Source organism: Triturus cristatus, chromosome 8 (assembly GCF_964204655.1).
Source record: "Triturus cristatus chromosome 8, aTriCri1.1, whole genome shotgun sequence".
NCBI classification, from domain to species: domain Eukaryota; kingdom Metazoa; phylum Chordata; class Amphibia; order Caudata; family Salamandridae; genus Triturus; species Triturus cristatus.
Genome location: NC_140591.1, coordinates 344,342,962 through 344,366,982, shown reverse-complemented (window position 1 = coordinate 344,366,982; position 24,021 = coordinate 344,342,962). Strand labels below are relative to the sequence as shown.

At 43.1% G+C, this 24,021-nt stretch overlaps 1 protein-coding gene across 1 annotated transcript in view; it reads right to left on the bottom strand.

Moving 5' to 3' along the window:
• LOC146802102 (cilia- and flagella-associated protein 337-like) overlaps window positions 1-24,021 on the bottom strand; it is a 521,178-nt gene that overhangs the window by 368,035 nt on the left and 129,122 nt on the right. The window contains exon 5 of the mRNA XM_085621663.1: window positions 12,886-12,951. Coding sequence (XP_085477789.1) covers window positions 12,886-12,951 — 66 coding nt within the window. The remainder of the gene's footprint in view (window positions 1-12,885; window positions 12,952-24,021) is intronic.

Genomic DNA, 24,021 nt, shown 5'->3' with positions numbered 1-24,021 from the left:
ATTTATATATTGAACCTTTCGCTCAACGGTTGAGAAATGAGCGTAACATTAAGCCCTTCACCTATGGGGGGTGGGGAAGGAAGGTAGCCCTCTACGCGGATGATATTCTCGTATTTTCCTCAGAGCTATATACGGCTTTCCCTTCAGTGGTTGCTTTGGCTCTTGATTTTGGTAAAATATCAGGTTATGAGATTAATGCCTCCAAAACTGACATCATGGTTTGGAATGATCCTGAGCCTGTGGCAGGGGCTCAGTTGAGCTCTAGTTTGCGATATCTAGGCCTTAATATTGTTATGGATATAAATAAAATTGCATCATTAAACTTTTTCAATGTTGCTAAGGAATGTCGAAGACTTATGAGATCCTGGTCTTCACTTCCTCTATCTATTTTGGGCCGAGTAAACTTAATAAAAATGTCTATTTTGCCAAAAATATATTTTCTGTTTAATAGCATTCCCTTATTTTTTGAATCCTCTTGGATAAATAAACTTCAGAGCGATATTAGTTCTTTCATTTGGAATGACCATATACCCAGGATTGCATGGAAAAAACTTAGGCGGCGTAGAGAGAAGGGGGCTTAGCGGCGCCTGATATACAATTATATGCATGGGCATTTCAACTCTCTCATGTCAGGATGCTGCTAAAAATGCCTACAAATTCTGGAATTGGATGTATGTTTGCAGCATTACTTAGTGGAGAGGGTGTGACCCAGCAGGGTATTTTGTTTAAATTTGGAGATCCGAAATTTTTTAAAAAGGTGAAATTGAAGGTGTTGCGAGACATGGCAAGAACATGGGGTAAACTTAGGTGTCCTTTAAGGATTGGGTATTTTACAAGTAGGTCACCACTATGGAACTCACCGGGCAGTCCAGACTGGCTCTTGGATAGTCTTGCAATACCATTGAGAGTGGCAGGTTTGGAGCTCTGGGGGGACTTATTTGTTGAAGGCTGTTTGCTTCCATGGGAGGCTCTGCTATCTAAAATAGGGCCAGGATTCTCTAGGTTTAAGTTCCTTCAGATTGCAAGTTGGGCACACTCACAGATTTCTGCTAGGGGTAGCTGTGTGTTAGGAGGTGAGAGTAACCTAGTCACGCAGCTATTGGATAAACCATCAGCTAGAAAGGAGGTCTCACTATGGTATGAACTAATACTAGAAGAGATGGATGGCGAATTCCAACTGCCAGACTTGTTGTGGGCTTCCTCCATTACTAACCAGAACATTGAGAATTTGTGGTTTACATCTTTCAAGATTATGTGGGATATAGTGAAACCTGCTTGGCTTCGAAGAAACCATCTTTTTACCCTACATAGGGCCTACTATTCGCCACAGAAACTCGTTAGTGGCATGCCCTAAATGTGGGCTGTTAGCTGCCTCAGATATACATATGTTTTTGGAGTGTTCCTTTTTGTCCCTCTATTGGAATGCAATAAGTCTATCAGTTTCAACTGCTTTGGGTTTTGAAGTCCGGATAACCTCTCCTCTCGTAATTTTTGGAGTTTCACCTGAGGTTTGGGGTCCGGCGAAAAACCTTCTCTTCTACTGCATATTGTTGGCAAGAAGAGAAATTTGTAGAAAATGGAAAGACCCGACTCCACCCACCTTGCTGGACTGGCGTACTTCAGTTTTTCAAACCTCTAAAATTGATTTAATAAGGGATGGTAATCTCAGCAAGAGAAGCTTTTGGCTTCTGTTGAACTGGGTGTAGGTCGGTGTTTTTTTTTTTTTTTCCCCCCACGGTCCAATGATTATGCTGCTTGGGGAACTCTATGCGCTGTATATCCACCAGGGCGTTCTCGATAATTGCAGTGGGTATCTGATTACAGCAATATAACCCCTTTTTTTCTTATTGGTTGTCTTGGGGAGGTGCTATGGAGATAATGAGACAATACTGAGACGCGATCCCTTATAAATAGGTTGGCAACTCTACCAGTTTCTCTGTGATAGTATGTCTCTCTCTTCTTGCGCCTCCATATGGTAACCAAGGGCGAAAAATGAGGACCATAAAAAAAAAAAACGAAAAAAACAAAAAAACACATTCATTTTTTGGAAGCAGGCCGAGAGTAGTGATTTACCTCAAGAATTACATGATGTTAAACCGACGCCGAGACTCGAACCCCTTCTTCAGGTCCAAAGTCAACAGCTCTGGTTGTTACGCCACATCCGCTGGGGATTGTGTTCACAATTAAACATTAGTTTTCGACTTGCTGCATGGAGAGAAAGAGTGATCCCTGCAACGCAGGGTATGTGGGGATTCGGAGGGATTCAGAACAAGGGTTGTGGTGGGGAGAGGGAGTGCACTTCACTACCTTTGGGGTGTGTGGGGATGAGAGTGGGGCAGTGGGGATGAATAGCTGTCAGGTGTGGGGGGAGACATGGCGGATCATGAGAGATTCATTCAGACCAAGGATCGCGGTGGGTGCACTGGTGTCCCTGCCCCTAGAGTGGCGTGTAGGGAGGGGGTGGGGGGTGGGGGGTGGTGGGTGGGTCCTGCTTGTTGTGAAGGTGACATGGTGGAAGGGAGAACCGTTTTAGTAGAAGAATGAATTGGGGAGACAGAGTGATCGTGGTAGCTTTGGGATGTTTGAGGGCACTATGGTAATGGGGGTCCACCCGTGCTCTCGGGGTGAGTGCGCCCTTCCTCAGGCGGAAGCTTGGCCCAGACGAAGGGTCAGGCAGAGCGTTATCCAGCTGGCCAGCTCCTTTTGCCATGCATTCTTTGATTGGCATGGCAGTCTTGGTCCCAAATCCCTGTCAGTATTAGCTGCGTCCAAAGAAAACAGAAATCGCGGGGGAAGCGGGGGCTGGGGGAGCAACGGGGGGGAGGCTGGGAGGGTCCCTGGTGGAGAAGGGGGCACTGGGGCCCAGAGTATGAACAGCTGGATGGGACTCTTGTTTTGTGTAAAGGAGGTAAAAATTTTATTAACGAGGCAAAGTCGTAGACCATATTTTTCCAAGAAATTGGAACATTTGGTACCGAAATTATTAGTCCTAGTGTGAGGGATTTTTCCCTTTGGGTCAAACGGTCAAGTGAAAATGCGTATGTCAATGGATATATTATTTTTTATTCATAATTTTAGTATATAATATATGTTATTGAATCTATATGAACATATTTATTATATACCTGTATGTTCCTTTTTGTTGCTGTTCATTATTAATAGTTGTAATATTTTTATTTCGTTAGACAGCTTTTTTTATTAGTTATAATAATTTTTATTTCAAAAAGCATTTTAGTTATAATACTGGCTGTGGTGCTACACATGAAGTAGTTACGATTTACAAAAACACAGCATATAATCGACCTGGGGACCGGTCTCGGGATACAATCGGATTTAGGACCTGGGTCTGCCCTTGAAACTTTCGATTTGTCCGGAAAAAAATACTCTGGCTATGTTGAAATGCAAACAACTCTCTTGCTACACCAAGTTAATAATATTTTGGTGAAGTTGCACAACTTTTTGGTTCTCTCTAAACTTTAGGGAAGTTTTGTTAAACTTAAATAGTCGTGCGTTCTAGTCTCATCCATCAAGAAACACAGTAACATCGGATATGCAGATTAGTGTTTCAAGACTAAACAATTCGCATCACAAATACGTGTGCAAGAAATATAAACGGAAGCAGGGGGTATTTGCAATTGTTGCAAGTAAAATTAAAGGGCTTACGGCAAAATCGGACAAGAAACAAAAAAAAAGACCGAAACTTTCTGCGAATGTTAAACAAATTGAACAAAATGTACATTTTGCAATGTATAAAAGCAGGAAACATTTTCAATTAAAACGAAACGATTAACTGTATTACAAAAAGCGCAGTTTATTACGACGACTATTTGCGACTAGATGGGATTTAATGCCTCATTAAAAAAACTGAAACTTTTATTTTGATCACAGAAGTGAATTTTTTTAATCTACATTTAAAGTGTTGCTAATCGACCGACAACAGGAACGAAATTCTGCGACATCAAGTCAGAAGTTTCCTTTCAACATTAGGCTATTCTGCCCACGTTTTGCTGCTCGAAGAAGCACTAACAAAATAAAAAGTCACTTTAACAACAAGAGGTGTTGCTTTTAACACACGTCTGCGGCGCTGAATGTATTTCCATCGGGAAGATGGAACGCAGCCTTGACCCATAAAAATCTCAACCGGTGACCCTCGGGTCGGCTATTTTCTCTGTGTCCTTTTGTCCCAGACACACGCACGCACCTGCAGCAGACGTACTAACCCACCGAGATAACTCACCATCAACAGCCACCGCTAACCGCCCCAGGCAGCACGTCCTTTCTGCAGCTCGGTCGGCGGGTGCTCCCACAGCTCGCCCTTCCCTGTAGGTGTGGGGGGTGGGGAGCACTGCTTGCCCTTCCCCAGCCCGGAGAGCGGGGCAGGGAACCGGGCGCAGAAGTTGCCATCCCTCGCTGGCATTCGGGGTTATTTTTATTCGAGCTGTATCAATGCAGCTGTCCCGGCAGGCTCACTGGAGGAAGTGACACTCGGGCTGGCGCTCACTCCGCTCCTTCGAGGCCGGCCTCCGGTGCAGCCCGCTCTCCTCCTCTCAGGCCCTCTGGTAAGGTGGACGGCTGGTGAGTACCGCTACGCAGTAGCTCCTGCTGCCCCTGGGCAAACGGAAGTCACCGTAGCGCTGCGAAAAGGGAGGTGTGTGTCTGTGTGCGTCGAGTGTATGGGCCCAGCACTGACCGCCGCTATAAATAGTGTCTAGGCCCTGGCTTCTGACACATTCCAGCCACTTTGCCCAAAACGCCGCCTTCACTTGCACCCCGAAATCTAGACGTTTCAAATCAATCAGGTCCGGGTTATCAGGGTGGTTTCCCGTTACGAGCGCCCAGAAGACCATCTGCTGAAGGTGGAGGGCCCCATGGGCCTTTGCCCTGCTTTCCGGAATAATATAATAAACACAGAGTCTCCTCTGCACGAACTGTCGCCATGTGTGACCTGCGAACCGCAAGAAGAAGCCGCTTGCTGACTTCCGCAAATAGCGGTGAACAAGGGGTTAAGTGCACTGTAAAAAAAAAAAAAAAACAAGGAAGAACAAACGATGGGTATATAGACAAGCACGGTCCCGAAAGTGAAAGGAGGACCGCGCTGCAAGCATTGGGATCTCTTGTCTTTATGGGGCCATGTGTTTTGAAACACATGGCCCCATAAAGATAAGAAAGCTTTCACAGCAGAAGGAAGGCAGACGAGCCCGTCCAAATGGGACGGCTCAGAAAGCCGAACGAAAAACATCACAAACACCTCTTTTCCAATGGCTGGCCACCGTTTAGCATAAACGGTGACCCCGGCCGATGGAAAAGAGGAGCGGGGCTTAATGTCCTTTACAGATAATACCCAAAATCATTAAATCTCGCCAGCGAGACTGCGCATGTGCGCAGCCCACGCCAGGCGAGACCTAAAAAACTATGAAGAAACTGCCGTCGTTCCCCCAGCGACCCGGCCGCAAAGCGTCAAAGGGGGTTGTTTGTTTCAAAGTTAGTTGCAAAAAGTTGAAAGACGCTCAGCAACAATCTACTAATCTCCGTATTTTTTCAAAAGGCTCAAAGAGTGTGGATTTGTCTTGTTTGCCAGTGAATCCTGTTACTTGACCTTTCAATGTCAAACTTCAACCCAGCAACTAAGCCGATGCAGGCCCGTTACAGTGCGCAGCTTTTCCCGAGGCTACTCTCCGTCTTCAGCCGCGGCCATTGCTGACCGCGCATGCATCATCCTGACGATGAGTGGTCCGTGGCGAGATCAGACAATAGCCGCCATTCCGTCCTTGAATTTTCCTGGATGATTTATCTTGTTGTAAACAGAGATTTTTTTCTGAACAAAAGAGAGATTGCTTCCAGAAACCCAAAGCTCATCTCTAAATTACAGCCAAGAGATACAGCTCTATTAATAAATTCATGCATCGGAGGATGGAGAAATATATTTCCGTAAGTGGCTCAAAAGTTTAATAAGCTGGCATCTTAAAATCAGCAAATCTCTTGAAGATATCCCGGAAGGCAGAAATTCATGCTATAACCAGGACATCTTCAGAATACAGATGAGTGTTCTTATCGTTCGAATGCATTGGAGTAAGCCAGGCTATACTCATTTTTGCATTTCGTTTTTAAATAAAGTCAAGCATCATCCAAAATGTAATGATCCCCAAACCTTAGGTTGTTCTACATACATGTGCCTTTAACATTACCAATGCACTACAAAGCTGTAGATTAACTGAGTCATTTTCGAATTCTGCATTGCCAAAGGGACAAGTGCCATGACCTGTTTTTATTGTGAGCAAATTAGATGCAGGTGCTGGTTCAGAGAGTTAATATAAATTTATTACAAACACTACTGAAACAGCAAAATTATTTGTACATTTGGATTTTAGACTTAATAATGTACATCTCATATAGTGAACTGATTATACAGATTATGTCGCAGTTTTAGATTGTTCATTACTGAGAAGTATTGAAAGTTGTTTTAATCTGTGAATGTTATATCCAGATTGAATTATATTACTGAAATAAATTGTTTAGCACGGTGTCAACCCTATGTTGTACATTATTCTTATTACCTTAATTATAGTATTTAATGTCAGATACATGGGTTTACTGTGAACATAGGACTGTCTCTACCTGTCCCGCGTATTGCTTGGAGGTATTTAGGCAGAGTGGAGGCACTAGTGAAAGCAGCATTTATTTCTGTTTCAGACTGTATACATTTATATGATTCGGGGAAAAAAATTATGCTGGGTATCTGAGCCACTAATATCTCAGGTTTAGTGAGAACATAGGAAACCAGACATCCCCTGCAGACAGGTGCAGTCACTCATTACACCCTCCTGCAAGTGGATCTCTAATCCCTTTTGAAAGTGCAGACAGGTTGCCTGTTAACACATGCCTTGGATTAGAGTAAAAGATAAAAGGTAAATACTTATTAAAACAATTTGATACCTTTGAAAGGTTTTACTGGATATATCATGTTATACATTCTAACCTGCGACACAAAAGCAGGTTTTTTATATTTCCCTGAGGTATATTATTGTGTTAGCAGACTATTTATGTGCTTGAACTTCAGATTTACATTGGACATGCACACTTACAAAATGTAAATAAAGGTAGTACCCTAAACTTACACCAGATTTTTGGGGCTGGTTGGTGCAGCTATCGATAACAGTGTTTGCTGCTGCCCAGATATCAGCCTTGACACAAAACTGGAAAATGTCATGCATGTAGTATCTTGACATTATACATTCTAGAACACTTGTGGTTCTGGGCGGGTGCTAAACAGTAATTACATAATCTGTTGGGAGGTGTAGTTATAAAGGTTATGATGCAATGCATGCAGCATGTGGTTATATGTTACAGACTTAAGACGTATATTGCAGAGGTCTATGAGCAGCGCATTTCATATGCATGCTCCCGGGCTGGAGAGGACACTGCAACTGGCGTTGAGTATGGGTTATGTGCCCCAAAGAAACAAGGCTGCTCTCCCTGAGAGTTTGCAACAGTACTGCAAACTGCTCATGCATGCCATGTGCGCCATAAACTGAAGCAAACCAGTCGGCAGTTGGCGTATGTGGAGTCAAACCCTGCTTCAGCCCATACACAGCCATCAACAAAGTTGATGTTGCTGCAGAGGTGAACATTCAAGAAGCCTGCCAGAAACTTGTTAGTAGGGCTTCCGGCAGAGAGACCGCGCCGTGCCATAACTCAGAGCCATCATCCATATGAACCAAACGCTGAAAGCGGTGATGAACAGGTATAAAAACAGAAACTTATGTTACTGGCACAGACGATTCAAACACCACACAACCTCATATAGGACCTGACGACCCAGGGTCAGGCGTGAGGTCGATGCGTGCAGCAATTGCAGGTGGCATTCTGTGCAATGAACGCTGCCTGACTATCATATACTCCCAATGGCAGTAGAAAGGAGTGCAAAATATAACCCTGCCACATTCCTGAACAGAACGTAGGTGCCAGGTAGGCTGCATGGATCAAAACATTTGATGACTTCATAGAAGCGCTAAAAGAAAAAGACAGTAGAAAAATAATTATCTGAAAAACCTTGCCATTGATGGAGTGAAAGAAGTGCTAAAGAAAGTCTCACAAACTGATGCAATGTCATACCAAAAGATAAAAGAGGTTTTGGAAGCCAATTTCAATCCAACGCCAAATGTCAACTATGAAAGGTACTTTTTCAAACAAGCACGACAACAGGTTGATGAAACGATGGATGAGTTTGTTGAGAGACTTAGCACACTTATCAAACACTGTAATGTCTGTGATTTCACTGATGAAGAAGCCCTGCGTCTCAGAGTCATTGATGGTTGTCTCTCACACTCTTTCAGAAGATGCATGTTGAGAGAGACACTCAGTTTAGAGAAAGTACTAATGGCTGCGAGGGAAGAAGAATGAGCAGATCGACAAACTGCTGATATGGAAGCAGGAGCAGCAAGCAATGAATCAGCGTTGATCAGGAAAAGTAAGCATAAACACAGAACAGATGTGCACAGGTTGATATCTCCCAAGAATGAGAAGGTGCACTTCCTATGTGGGTTTTCATTTCCCCATCAAGGTAAATTTCCAGCCATGAGACAGACATGCAAAGGCTGCAGGAAAGAAAACCACTGCGTAACGGTCTGCAAAGTGAAAGAGAAACAAAATGCGTCACAGGGAGAAAAGAAAATGAGTGCCAGAAGATTCCAGAAGCATTCTCACACGCCTACAACGCCAAAAGGCAACATCAGTTACGACAAGTAGGAACAAAGCAAAGTCGATCGCATCAAATTCATCACACCAAGGTTCTTCAATGTCACTATCAAGCGCTAGTGAAGAAGATGGATGTGCAATGATTATATCTACCAAAGAATGACATGCACATGTAGGATTAGATGCTCGCAACGAAGATCAAAAGTCAAAAAAGAAGCACCAAAAGGTGTGAAAAATTTCATTTGGACACTGCCCTAAAATTACATTAAAGGTAAACGGTTGCACCATAACCTTCATTATAGACAGTGGTATATCAATTAATATCATGCAGGTAGAGAAATTTAACAGCATATCTCCTGTGCCACGACTTACTCTGACAAACATGAAGGTATACATGTGGGCTGCATCCAAAACGTTACAGAGTCTAGGGTAATTTACAGCAACCATGAGACATAAAACGACGTCACTCTAAGTGCCGATTCATGTTCTTTAGGGAATTTCATATAGTGCATGCCTACTTAGGTTGCCACTGCCGCTAACATGGGACTAATATCTCTCAACTACAACATCCGTGCTCAGTCTAAAATTGTGATTCAGTTCCCATTGTTGTTTCATGGCCTAGGAAAGCTCTAGACAATGAAAGTGCAACCTCATTAATGAGGACATTCGCCCTATTACTCAACCGCCCTGCAGAGTCTCTTTAAACTTACAAGAAGCCATTGAGAAAGAACTAGAAACATTGTTAAAACATGTCATCATTGAAAGGTCCACTAGTCCTATGCTGTGGGTGTCACCCATAGTTGTGTTGCCGAAAAAGGACATTGGAGGTGCGGTGCACATTTGTGGTGGTTTGCACCAGGCCAACAAAGCAATCGAGAGAGAAAGACATCCTGGTCCCCACATCGCGGACATTATCATGCAACTGAATGGAGCCAAAGTCTTCTTCCGTCTTGATGTGAACAAAGGACACCATCAGCTCAAGCTGTAAGAAAACAGTAGGCACATTACTACTTTTTTCACTCACATTGGTTTGTTCAGATACAAATGCTGAGTTTTGGGATATCTTCGGCTGCGGAGAAATTTTAGGATGTCATCTGCCGAGTAATTCAGCCTGTCACACATGCTTTCAATTACGTTGATGCCATACTGGTATTTGGGACAACACAAAAGGAGCAGGATAAGGCCCTTACACAGGTGTGCCAATCACTTGCTGATGCAGGTCTCACTTTGAATGCGGCAAAGTGTGAGTTTCACAAAACCAAACTCAAATTCTTTTGGCACGTATTCTCTGATGCGGGAATGACTCCTGTCCAGGATAAAGTGGACGCATTTTCATCTGCTTGCCCCCGCAAGATGTAACCATACTGCGATCCTCCTTAGGCATGGCTAGCTATTGTTCAAGATACATTTGTGACTTTGCTACATTGAGTGCCCTAGTGAGAAACGTAACAAAGCACAATGGTCCATTCCAGTGGTCTGCTGACTGAAACCATAGTTTCAAAGACATAAAACATATGATTGAGAATGCAACTGAAATGCCAGAAATTATCTGTATTTATATCACTGCTGAATGATTGATTCTGAAACTGTCTAGTTTCACGATGCTCTTCGTAAGAAGTACAAAAAATTTCTTATGCTGTGTTTTCCTTTTTGAAACTTATATCAATAAAAAAGTTTTTGAAAAAAGAGAATGAAACGGAAATGGCCTGCTTTGATCCCACGTTGCATACTTAAACCACAGCAGATGCGAGCCTGGTGTGGCTGGGGTCAATCCTTGATCAGCACAATGGCCATCCGAATGCCCAGAGACATATTGTAGCCCATTCCAGTAGAAGCAGTCTGAAACAGAATGTTGCTAATCTCAGCCAGAGAAGGAGAGTCTAGCTGTAGTGTGGACCTGCAAACATTTTAATTTGTTTTTATATGCAAAATGTTTCACTATCATCACAGACCACCAGGCGTTGCTCACTATCTTCAGAAACCCGAAAGCTAAGATTTCCCCTTTTTTTCAAGAGGTGGGGGTTGAGACTGCAAGAGTATAACTATGTGTGTAAACAAGCCGGGGAAAGAGCAAAACCCCGCCAAGTACTTTTCGCGAGTGCCACTACATCGCCACAGTTCAACGTCCAAAGTGGCTGAAAAGTATCTCAATTTCATTGTGAGGACCAGCACGACAGCAGCTCTATCCATTGAACAAATTATTGCTCCTACGAACCCAGATAAGGACATGCTCATCCTCAAAGACATCATCACAACGCAATCTTGGAAGAAAAGTGTTTGCCCCTTTGCTGATGATGTTGAATTTCAAAAATTCAAAAATTTATAAGATGAGCTATCCGTCACCTGAGAAGGTATCAAACTGAGAACCTTGAGAATCGTCAGACCTGTGAGCTTGAGGCAACAAATCATTGAACTGCCCCAATAAGAACATCATGGCACGGTAGCCACCAAAAGAGCCCTAAGAGACTGAAGTGTGTCTCCCTCGTCTAGATGAATGAGATAAGAAAGAAATGAAAGCGTGCCATCTTTGTAACTTTTTATCCTTCAAGGTGACACAGCATTCATTGACATTGTTTGACCTTCCAGCACATGCCTGGGATAGAGTTGCAATTGATTTCTTTGGGCCTCTTAGAAATGGACATCGTCTCATGGTAGTCATTGATGAATATTCACATTTTCCTTTGGTGGAAGACTTGTCATCGACAATCCATGACAAAGTCATCGAGCAGCTTGATAGCATCTTTGCAGCATGGGGCATCAACACTATTTTCAAATCTGACAATGGTCCACCTTTCATTAGCAGAGAATTCAAGGAGTTTCTTGTTCAACTCAATGCCAAGCACCGGAAGAGTGCACCTCTCTGGCCCAAAACCAATGGTGTTGTTGAATGATTTATGGGCACTTTCAAGAAGGTAATTCAGCAGGCATTGATAGAGGGAATCGATCTCACCCCAGCCAAGTGTCTAGCCCTTCAAGACTACTGATCAACTTCTCACTCTAGAACTGGTGAGAGTCCTGCCACCTTGCTATTAGGGAAAGCCATCAGCACCACACTACCACAATGGATTTCAGACCGATCGGAGAATGCTGTGGAGGTTTGTGTCAGACACACTTCTCGAAAGTGCAAGATGAAAACATATGCTGATCAGCACCGATGCGCCCAGGAAACAATCTTCAGAAACGGGGCCAGGGTACTGGTCAAGCAGAAAAGGAAGTGAAAAATGTACACTCCGTTTGATGTTGACCGTTGAGGGTTGTAACATGCAAAGGACACATTAGATAGCGCATCATCCTGGAAAATCCATCACACAGGACTCGTCACACTTTAAACACCTACCTTGATGTTTGTCAGCTCTTGATATCCAAAGTGAGGCGACCCCACCTTTCTGTCCAGATCAAGCTGCTGAACTGATGTATTTGGTGCCTAATCAAGGTACCCCTCAACTACCCCATACCACTCGATCTGGCCGACCAGTGTGAGCGACTCAATGACTCATTGAGGAGCTATGATGCTAATGCTGTCTGTACTTTATATTTAACTTAAGGGGAGATGTAGTGTCCTGAGATTATGCGTGTTAGGACTCTTGTGGTTCTGGGTGGACTATAAACAGGAATAACATAATCTGCAGGGAGGTGTTAAGGTATGGTTATGAAAGTTACACAATCCGTGCAGTGTGTGGTGGTATGTTAAAGAATAAACACATAAATTACAGAGCTCCATGTGCGACGTATTTTATTTGCATGCTCCTGGGCTGGGGAGAACACTACAATGCATACATTTAACAGGCCTTGACGTACTGGGCTATTAAAATATCAAAATCAAAAATGTTTTTTCCAAATTGTAAGGACATAAAACAACAAAATGTATGCAAACCTGGAGTACAACTTCAGTACTGTTCAATTGACTCATTCTTGGATGACAATGGCATTTACCACATTATCTGTCATGCCTGTGAAAGGCTAAATATATCCATTGCTGTATTTGTTGCAAAGATCCTTTCCATCACTTGTGCTTAGATGGTTATGCTATATTACCTTTCAAGTCTTACCCTAACTAAATGTATGCAAACATCCAGCATTCCCAGACTGTATAGCTCTAATATATTCCCCTTATATTAAGCAACCACACAATGCATATCTCTTCCAAATGTACAACATTATCTTTATTATGTTCTCAAATCAGTTACTTACCCAATGAATTCTTCCTGCTGCAGCATAGTCTATTTTCATAAATAGTTCTTCAATCTGTTCATCACTCTAGGGAAACAATAGATTAGGCACGTTTAGCAAAGCTCCATTGTAAAATAAAAAACACCAAAATCTTTGTTGCACTTTATCAGTTGTAAGATTTATAATTGCAGGAACAAATTAAATGGAAGTCAAAGGAATACTACGTGTTAAGAGTGATCTGCAAACTATATGTATTCTTTTTGCAAATTAGAAACAATATTGCTGCAAAGTAATGAGGGTAATTAGCCTCCTGGAAGATGGTTATAATTGAAATTCATCTCCCACTTCGGTTAGCCTGTAGGGTGCGGGCTCGGTCTTCTTAAGCGGGTGCTTGACTCTCCTTTGTTGTGCTGCCAGAAGTAATTCTCAAGCTCCCAAATTTGCCTGCCTGCCTGCCTGTTTTCCAGCACGCTTCTATCTCTGGGTTTAATATTTCCCCCCTATAGACTTCTTATGGTTGTTAGAGCCTCTAGCTGGTGACCATTACTCAACTATTGCTCCTAAAGGTCATCATGGTAGAGTGCGAGGAAGAAAGAGAAAGCTGTGGGTACAAAAAGAGATGGAAGAAAGAGGTAATGTCGGGGTGGCAAGATGGCCGCCGTGAGGTTGTGGTGAGAAGACGCTCCGGATCGCTCTCTCCCCGAGATACCTGATGGCTGTTGTATGAAGATTATATACTGGATACCTCTCCTATGGATTTGACTGTCCGGCTGCAGGCAGGACTAACCAGGATTTGGACGAAATACCCCACTTCTAAAACCCAAATCAACCGGTTTGTCCTAAGATTAATTAAGTGGGAGGCTGCGGTCCGGGCACAACTGACGAAGATGCCGGTACGATTATCGAAAGCTAACAAAGATAAGGAGGATAAAACAAAAACGCAGCAGGATATACCAAAAAACCAGCGAGAGACGGATGATAGAGGCATTAATGCAGACCCAAAAAGAAGCAGCAATGATCTACCCCCGGGATTACAACAGCGGGGGGCAGGTGCCATACGGAAAGTTATTCCTGCTCAAAAGACGAAGAGATTTGAAAAAACGACCAAACCAGGGGCAGCGGAGAAAGCGGAGAACGCCGAGGTACGGTCAAAACCAGACTCGGCGTTAGCAGAAAGCACTGATCGACCCCGTTCCGGGCAAGACCCGGATCATTTTGTTAAAGACACTTCTACAGGAGTAACCCAAGGGGCAAACAAAGGAAAAGAAGCGACATTAAGGCAGCCTACCTTGAAGGAGGTGTTCATATTCAGGAAAAATCCCCAGCCGGACACCGAGCCTGACACCGAGCCTGACACCGAGCCTGACACCGAGCAATCCGTGAGTATGAACGTCCTCGAGGACGCAACGGTAGACGCTCCCGGCGTGGAGGCATCTGTTGCTAGGCAACCCCGTGCCTTGACAGCAGCACTCGCCAGTAGCTACGGCGATGGCGATGGCGGAGGCAGCACAGAAGGTAACGCAGGAGCTACAGCGATTAAGGTAACACAACCCATACTCCCTAACAACAGCGGGCTGAAACCGACAATGGGGCCTAGTAAGAACTTAATGCCGGACTCAATTGAGGGGTCATATACACCCGGGGCATCTGGAAGCGCGGATATGTTGGAGGCGCTTATACAACTAGAAGCTGAGATGGGCAGTAAAAGGGGCAAAGAAACAAACAATGATCCCACCATCCTTCACTCAGCAGGAAAAAGCGCCACGTTGGTCACAGATAACAAAACTCTGGGCCCGGAGAAGAGAGAGGGAGCTTCAGCCGACGGGGAATGTTTTTTCTCAGTGAACGAAGACACGGATATCACCCAGTCAACTGATGACACCTCAGCGGAGGGGGAGTTAGATGAAGAAACAAGCTCTGGATCAAACTCTTCTATGAAAGAGACCACGCAGAAAAAGAGAAAGGTAAAGGGCAGAAGGCTCGGCGGAAGATTGGAATCACCAACAGCAGAGGGGAAGAAGCTAGATTGGGACTATTCTGCAACGTCGCAGTCTTATGTGGAGGAGGGTAATTTACAGCCCTTAGATAACACCCCCATTCCTGCACGGTATCTGGCCCCCTTTGAAATGATTTGTACCACACTTAAGCAGATGCAAGGGGAGGCAAGGTCAGAAAGTCGGAGGGCTAGGCAAGCCACAAAAAAAATCCACAATACCCTGAAGAAGGTTAATAAACTCTATGAAGGTGTCGCCGAGAGGGTGACTGAAGTGGAGGAGCGGACTGGAAAACTGGAGGATGACTTTGGGGTATGGCGGGATTTTAAACAGGAGCAGGAAAAATTGACTAGTGACTTGCGATGGAAGTTGGAGGAGTTCGAAAACCGTCAGAGGCGGAACAACATTCGCATTTTGGGTGTGGCAGAAGGAAAAGAGGGAGATGACATTATGCACTTTGTGGTTAACTTGTTGAGAGGAGCTTTCCCGGAATCACAGTGGGAATGGGAAAGAGAGATTCAACGAGCCCATAGATTCCCCTTCACCATTAGAAAAGGCCGAGGGGGTGAGGGGCCGGCAGGTCAACCGCCATTTCCTAGAGCCATCTTGATATATGTCGGGAATTATCTGCTCAGGGAGGAAATTATAGATAAGGCTAGACCTGACAAGAAAAGATCCTTTGAGGGAACCACCTTCTTCGCCAGGCCAGATTTCTGCCACGTAACGGTAGAAAGAAGATGGAGACTCAGACAGCTTATTAAACCTTTTCAGGCACTAGGGTCTGAGGCGTTCCTCTTATTTCCCGCAAGGCTAAAGGTGGTTTTCAAGGGTAGAACGAGTATCTTCCTTTCCGAGATCAAGGCCCAACAGTTTTTAGAGGAGATTAAATCGCAAAAAGGGGGTTGAGAAATATAGAAAGGTTAAATGCCAAAGGTTTGAACATGATGGAGCGGGATGTATGCACTGGTAGAGGAAGACTTTAGATATAGTTATATCTCCGACTGAATCATTTTTATTAAGGTGATAGTATACACAAAAGGTTAAATAGATAAATAATTAGGATAAAGTCATAGAGGAGGGGTATAGGATGCGTTTCCCGCAAGCTATTGCGGCCACACATAGGTCCCATGGACCTATTTGCCAGTAAAGGGGGGGAGGGGGGCAGAGGACAGAGGGTGGGTAGGGTGGAGGTAGGGGGGATAGGGGGGGGGAAAGAGGGGTAAAAACGGGAAAAAAGGTGAGGTAGGGTCCAAGAAGCTACACAGGAGAGCACAATATATAGCGCAGGGAGTTCACATTGTACAATACAGACTAGACACAAGGGGGAGGTTACATGATAACTATCAGATGCACTTTCAAAACAAAGTGATAGATCGAGCAAGGTATGCAGAGCTGGACAAAATCTATGCTTTATTTTAATGACTTGCAGGATTGCTACTATTAATATCTGTGGTCTCAACGACCCAGGTAAGAGACTTAGGGTGGCGGCATTACTTAGGACACTTAAGTTGGATTTGGTTTGCCTTCAAGAAACACATGTTGAAGCTTCTAAGGGCTATCTAATGGACCACCTAGGGTTTGCCGTATTAGCAAATACAAAGCAAGGGACAAAGCATAGGGGAGTGGCTGTACTAGGGAGATCCACTGACGTGGAGGTGATAAGGAAAATGGAAGATCAATGGGGAAGGTGGGTAATAGTGGAAATAAAATTTAAGGGGGAAAAATGTACTATAGTTTCTGTGTATGGTTCAACAGAAGACGAACCCGAACTCTTCCAATTTTTAGACACTGAGTTGGCACTATGGCCCGAACCAATTATATGTTGTGGGGACTTTAATATTCACGATCCCAGTACCTCATTTGTATACCCGGGGAGGACATACGCAGGGAGAAAAAAGAGAACACATAAGGCATTGTCAGATATGGTGTCAAACAATTCTCTAGTGGATCCGTGGATTAAGTTGAACCCAGGTAGCGATGGTAGCACCTTCTACTCGGCCCCCCATAAGGTACTTGTCAGATTGGACTACTTTTTGATTTCAACTTCCCTGATGTCAGAGGCACAAATAGAAAAACAACCTCGAATTGTTTCGGACCATAGCCCTCTGATTTTAACTATTAGAATGGGTCAGACATGGCGAAAGGATATGCAGTGGACATTTGATAGAGCCCTTTTGAGGGATGAAGGATACAGGGTCTATATGACTGATTGGATTAGGGCCTATTGGGAAATTAATAAAGGTACGGCTCCACCGGGAGTAGTATGGGATGCCTTTAAGGCCGGGGTAAGGGGCGAGACGATGAGCTATGTGTTTTCATCCCAGAAAAAGACAAGACTTAAAATTAAGGAGGTTTACCAAAAGCTGTTAATGATAGAGGAGGAACTGGTCTGGGACATAAGAGATAAGGCACCAATAGAAGCTCATTTATCAAAATTAGTGGCTCTTAGGGCAGAGGCGGCAGAAAGCATCTCAAAAAAAGCAGCAGAGAATTACTTAACTAAGAGGGAAGCCGTGTACGAACTAAGCGAGAAGGTAGGCCATTTATTAGCAGTACGTACCAGACAGAAACTAGTAGCATCAGATATTGAGGAGGTTACGGATGAAAATGGAACTAGGGTCACTGAAACGACTGAAGTAAGGGAAGTATTCAGGAAGTTTTATCAAGAGTTATATACTAGGGACAGGGGAGGATCTATAAGGGAGGTTCAAAGCTATCTCAGTGATATCATTCCTCCGGGTCTGTCTATGGAAGAAAAGGATAGGTTGGATTCCCCCTTTAGTCTGGAGGAATTTCACACGGCATTAAACATGTTACCATCAGGTAAAGCAGCCGGTCCAGACCAGCTCCCGGTGGAGTTTTATAAAGTCTTTTATCAAGTTATGGGAATGGACATGTTTTATGTTATGCTGGAAACGCAGAAAGGGGACATGATTCCTGAATCATGGGGAGAAGCGGATATCATTGTTATCCTAAAAAAAGGAAAAAATTCGATACTCCCAGGGTCATACAGGCCTATTACACTGATGAACGCAGATACTAAGGTGTACTCCAAGATACTAGCAATAAGGCTGGCAGAGGTAATAGAGGGATTAGTAAGCCATACTCAGCATGGGTTTATTCCAGGCAAAGGTACTACACAACATATTAGACAGGTGATTACAGCTTTCGATGCGGCGGGTGTCCTGGGGACCCTATTGCGGCACTCTTTTTAGACGCCGAAAAGGCGTTCGATAGGGTCTCCTGGGAATACTTATGGCAAACACTAAAGTGGAATGGATTTGGAAATAGTTTTATAACCGCAATGCAGACTCTGTACAAGAATCCGTCAGGAAGGATTAGAGTTAATAGGGGTAAATCGGCAGCAGTTAGTATTGGAAGAGGGACTAGACAGGGCTGCCCATCTTCCCCATTACTATTTGCTCTTTACCTGGACCCATTGATAAGGAAAATAGAGGGCAATGTAAGGATTCCTCCAATAAGGTTGAATGGATGTGAGGTAAAGTCCTTAGCCTATGCCGACGACGTGGCCATTCTGACGCCCAACCCCAGCATGGCCATAGGAGAAATTGAGTCCGAAGCACAAAGATTTGGGCATATATCGGGGTACAGCCTAAATAGCTCTAAAACGCAAATAATATGTAACCATCATATTGTGTTCAATGATCAAAGAGTCATCGATTCAGCAGTATATTTGGGGGTTGCAATTACAGCGGATTTAGACTCACTGATACAGAAGAACCTGGCGCCCCTGATGTTAAAAGTTAAGACGGATCTGGATCGAATGAATAATTTGCATTTGTCACTAGTGGGCTGCACCAATGTTATAAAAATGCTAATACTGACAACATTTTTATATTTCTTTAGGACAATACCGCTATGGCTTGAGATGAAATGGTTTAAAGATCTTGATAATATGTTAAATAGATTTATTTGGGCCCATGGCAAGACCCGCAGGGCATACCGTTTCATGTCTCTGCCTAGAGAGAGAGGAGGCTGGGGAGCCCCTGATTTCAGACTATATTACTGGGCAGCTGCACTGCAATATATGCGCGGGTTGATAGGCGGGGGTGGTTTGGATGTTAGAACACTAAATGATTCATCTAGGATATACTCCATAGTGTTGGGACCAGAGGTGGAGAATTCTTTTCTTAAATGTATTGACTTTGCATATTATAAAAGAACCAGGTTTAAGACAGTCCAAGCCGCAATTAAAATCTGGAATGCAGTGACGAAAAAAATTGGCTTGGGCAAATATAACAGATACACCAGGTTGTATAAAAATGTCTCCCTCCCAAAGCAGATTTTCTGGGATACCACAATGGCGGGCTAGATGGAGAAGGGGGTAGTACAGATTGGGGATCTGAGGAATACGGAGGTGATGTTTCAATTTATGGATTTAGTGAACACTTTTGGATTAGACAGGAGGGATTTTTTTAAATTTTTGCAGTTAAGAAGTTTTCTGGGGAATAAACAGGGTGGAAGGAATGGGTTTGATAAGGTAGAAATATTGGAGAAAATAAGGTTAGGGGGGGACTGCTCTATTAGGAGTTTCTATGCGAATCTGTTAGCAGGAAAACCAGATGATATGGATAAGTATATGGAAAAGTGGGCAGATAAGCTGGCAGGGGAGGCTAGCTGGTTTAAAGAGTCACTGGATCTAGGGCGCACTCTCCTCTGCTCAGCGCCGTTGCAATCACAGCAGTATAAAACCTCTACTCGCTATATTTCACTCCAGCAAAGATAGCAAAATGGGGGGGTACCGCCGGTACCACATGCCCAAGATGTAGTTCCCCTGATGCAGATCAAATCCATATATTTGCGGTTTGCCCGCAAATACAAACAGTATTAAAAGATATAGAGAAATTTCTTGATGCCTCCCTGGACATCCAGATTACCATAATATCCCCCAGAAATATTGCTAGGGGTAGTCACGGATACCAATATTATTCAGAGGGAGTTTATCTTCGTTGCAATGGCAGTTTTTAGGCTCTGCATAGCCAGGGCCTGGCTGGATAAAAACGCCCCCGAAATGCAAGTTTGGCTTGCTAACCTGCTGTCTACTTATAATCTGGAAAAAAATATATATGCTCGGAAAGGCAGAACAGGGAGAAAATTGGGGTTAAGGATATGGGACCCCATTATAAAATGGAAGGCGGGCTTGGGTTTGAGAGATTAATTTAGGAGAGCTGGGATGAATTTGAGGCATCTGGTGTTGACATTTGTGTTGATATCAATTCATTGAAATAAGTAGGATGCTTTGATGAATATTATGGTTATTTTCCTCTTTTTTTTTTTTCTTTTGGAAATGCTCTGATATGTAACATCTTATAAGAATCTAAATGTATTATTGGAGATTGTGCGATGATATGTGCTAACTGTGCAATGGTGAAATTAATAAATATATATAAAAAAAAAAGGAAGAAAGAGGTAATGTCTTAGAGCGAGGTAGAGAGGGCTACATATGAGGAGAAGTAAAGCGAGAGGGAGAGGCGGATTACACTAAGAGGTACAGCAGAGAGTGAGGTAAGGCAGAAAGAGAGGTGAGTAAGGCAGAGGCTGGGGCAGAGAGAGGTAAGGACTGAAAGGTAAGGTAGTGAGAGAAGTCTAGAGAGATGCAAGGTCTAGAGAGAGAGTGAGATGGAATAGGTAGAGAGAAGAGCATTATGAGTAGACAGGTCAGGTAAAAAGAGTAGTGAAGCAGAAGGAAAGATAGAGGGGGGAATGCTAACAGCAGAAAAGAGTTGAGATGTAAAGAGCAAAGAGGTGAAGTACAGAATGAAAGGTGAATTTGATACAGTGGTAGAGAGAGGGTAAAGGAGAGAAAGTGCTAGAGACACAGCTGAGTTAGAGACCTATAAAGATAGAGACAAAGAACGAGTGAAAGAGAGAGGTGTGACGTAGAGGTGCGATTACATAGGAAAGGAGGTACGCAGTGAGATGAAACAGAGCGTGGATCAGGTGATAATAGATACAGAAAAAGGTAACAAAAGAGAAAAGTAGGTGGTGAGAGACGAGTGAAATAGGTAGAGAGGTGAGGTAGAGAGAACAGAGCTCGGAAGAGGAGAAATGGAGATATGATGTAGCGAACAAATGGTAAAATAAACATAGCTGCATAGAAATATATCCATTTATTTATTTATTTATTCCTTGTTTTCTATAGCGTGAACATGATCCACAAGTGGATGTCAGAGCGCTTCACAGTACAAAAGCATTGAATTTCCATAGTTCTACATGGCTTAAGTGGGCTACCACATTTAAATGATCGTTCTAAAAGTGGTACTCAGTTTGCTTTAACGATCAATACAAATTTTGATTATTGCATGGTTACAGTTCTTGAAACAATATTATGTGAATAACCAAATACTTCTTGAGGATGTTTGGCAGAACTTGTCATTCAATGATAGCGACCTGGAGTAAGATGCCCCGAAATTCCAATGTCTAAGAATGTTGGGACTATTATCCTGTACTATGTATCCTACACGATCAGCCGATAGACGAAGGATGAGAGATTACCTGTAGGATTAAATTAAACCCATAGTCGAGACAGCCGAAAGTTATGGGAGGAATTTGCTCAAAAGGAACGACTTCTATTCCTTTTTTAATAGAGAGGAGGACGTGATTCTTCTAATGTATGGTGGAAGCGAATTCCAGATTCTCGGAGCAGCTCCAGAGGAAGCTCTATCATATGTTCTCTTTTGTGGAAGAATGCAGGTTTTATTAAAAGATCTCCAGTGCTCCGAGAGACTCTGTGGCCTCCGGATAACGTAATTTTGTGGGCCAGGTAAAGAGGTGTTTTGTAGTGTAAAGCTTTATGAGTAATACATGCCATCTTTCGGTGGATTCTAGCTTCGTATGGGAGAAAATTGATCGCTTTCAAATGTGGAGTGATATGGTCAAATTTCTTAGACCCTGTTATGACACTAGCTGCTGCGTTAAGGCAGGATTTAGGGGAGCTGTTGAGAACTTGGGAAGATCTAAAAGAGTTGTGCATCTGTACTCATTCCTCAAAATTACCAAAGCGTGGTCTGCTGTTTTGAGGTTAGCTGTATCGATGAATGGTTTAAGTTTTCTGAGATATCTTAGATGGAAGTGGGCATTTTTTGGCCTCGTGTTAATGTGTCAACGCATGTTTAGAGCCTTGTCCAGCGTGATGCCTAGTGATTTGGTAGAGTCCACTAGGACAGGGGTACAGTTTAGTGCCGTGATCGTCTTAGTCTATTCTTTTATCACCCTGGAGCTTTTAGGAGGGAAATCAGAAGGAATTTGGTTTCCTGCTAGTTGAGCTTGAGATGGTTGCTAGATAAATATTGAACTGTCATCTTTAATGCCTGTTTCATCGTGTCGATCTCTCCCAACGATGTAATCTTCATATAGAGCTGTGTGTCATTTTCATACATGTGGTAGGAGATGTTTGCGTGCTGTAATATTTCTGTTAGTAGTTCGACATACAGATTGAATGGAGATAGGGAGAGGGTTAAGCCTTGTGGTATTCCAATTTGAATCAGGGATGTTAGAGACAGTTTTTGGTTCACCAGGAATCTTTGTGATCTGTTCTCTAGGAAGGATTTAAACCAATGTAGGACTGTTGTCTTTAAACCCTTCTTTTTCTCAAGACGGTCTAGTAATTTAACATGGTTTACGGTGTCTAACACGGAGGATAGGTCGAGAAGAACTAGAAGACAAATTTCATTATGGTCTAGAGCTAGTAGAGCGTCATTCCACTATGTGAGTAGCTTGAATTTGGCAATGTTTTGGCTCAGTTGTTGTTGTGCGCATTTTTGCAGAACTTTGGCTAGCATGGTAATGTTTGAAACCGTCCGGAAGTTATTTGGGTCCGAAGGGTTTTCTGTAGGTTTTTTTAAGAAAGGGATGACCTGGCCAGTTTATAGGCAGTCTGGTAGGGAACCCAGGGCAAGTGAAGCATTAATAATCTTAGTCGAGCTGGGGATGAGCATATGATTGATTGTAGACCAACATTTTGAAGGGATAGGATTATTGTATTGGTTGTTCAGATTTATGGACAGCAAGGTTTTGGCGATGTCTTGATGGTTATAGAGCTTGAAGGTTGACCAAAGGCTATATTTTTTGTCGTTGAGGGTGTGAGTTGCAATGGAAGTTCGGCAAGAGTACTGTTTAGGCTTGAGGAATTTTCTGCAGCGTTCTTAAGTTCACTCTCCAGGGAGCCGGCTTTAGCCGTAAAGAATGAAGAGAATTCTTCACAGTTTTTTAAAAAAAATATTAGCACGCTTTTATTGTAGGTGTTCCTGGTCTTTCTTAGCAGGTTTAAATGGAGGGATGAAGGGTGTTGTCTCCATTTCCTTTCAGTTAGCCTGAGTTTTCATCTTTCTTTATTCAGGGATCCGTTGAACTATGGATTTGTATCTTTAACCTGAATTCTTTTGACTTTTAAAGGGGCTACGGTGTCAATCATTTTTGTCATTGTGAGGTTGTAGTGATCCGTGAGTTCGTTGATGTCATCTATGTATTTAGGCGGTTGAAGATCTTTCTCGCAGAGTGCAGCCAGTTTCTCCATGTTCAGGCCGTTAGTGTCACAAACCCAGTGCTTTTGTTTGATTGATTGCGGGATAGGTTTCCTAACTGTGAATGGAATTTTGAAAGTAATGATGCGGTGATCTGACCAGTCGAACGGAACAATAGATATGGTATCAACAGCTCTTTCTTTGGAAAGGATCCAATCTAGGGTAGATCCTTCAGGGCCATATGTATCAAAAAAGAGTTTTGCGATTATCAAATTGCGATTTTTAGTGAATTGCAAATAGAGAATCACAAAATGCAATATATGTAGGATTTGCTAAAAAATTTGTGAATCCTAAATATTCCTTATTTGCAAATCCCAAATTGAGATTTGCAAATAAGGAATACCTTTCCATTTATTCCTATGGGCTAGGAGGCCCATAGGAATGAATGGGAAGACATTCTCAATTTGCGATTACCAATTAGAGAATCTCAAATTGAGAATGCAATTTCAAGGTTGCAAGGGTGCCAAAAGAACACCATGTTGCACCCCCCGAAATATGCATGTGTGCAAATTTTGCGCACATACATGCCCTAAGGGCATGTATGTGCGCCAAATGGTACTTTGAAAAAAACAAAAAAGTGCTTTTTTCTAGAAAATCGCAAATTACCACCAACTTGAAGT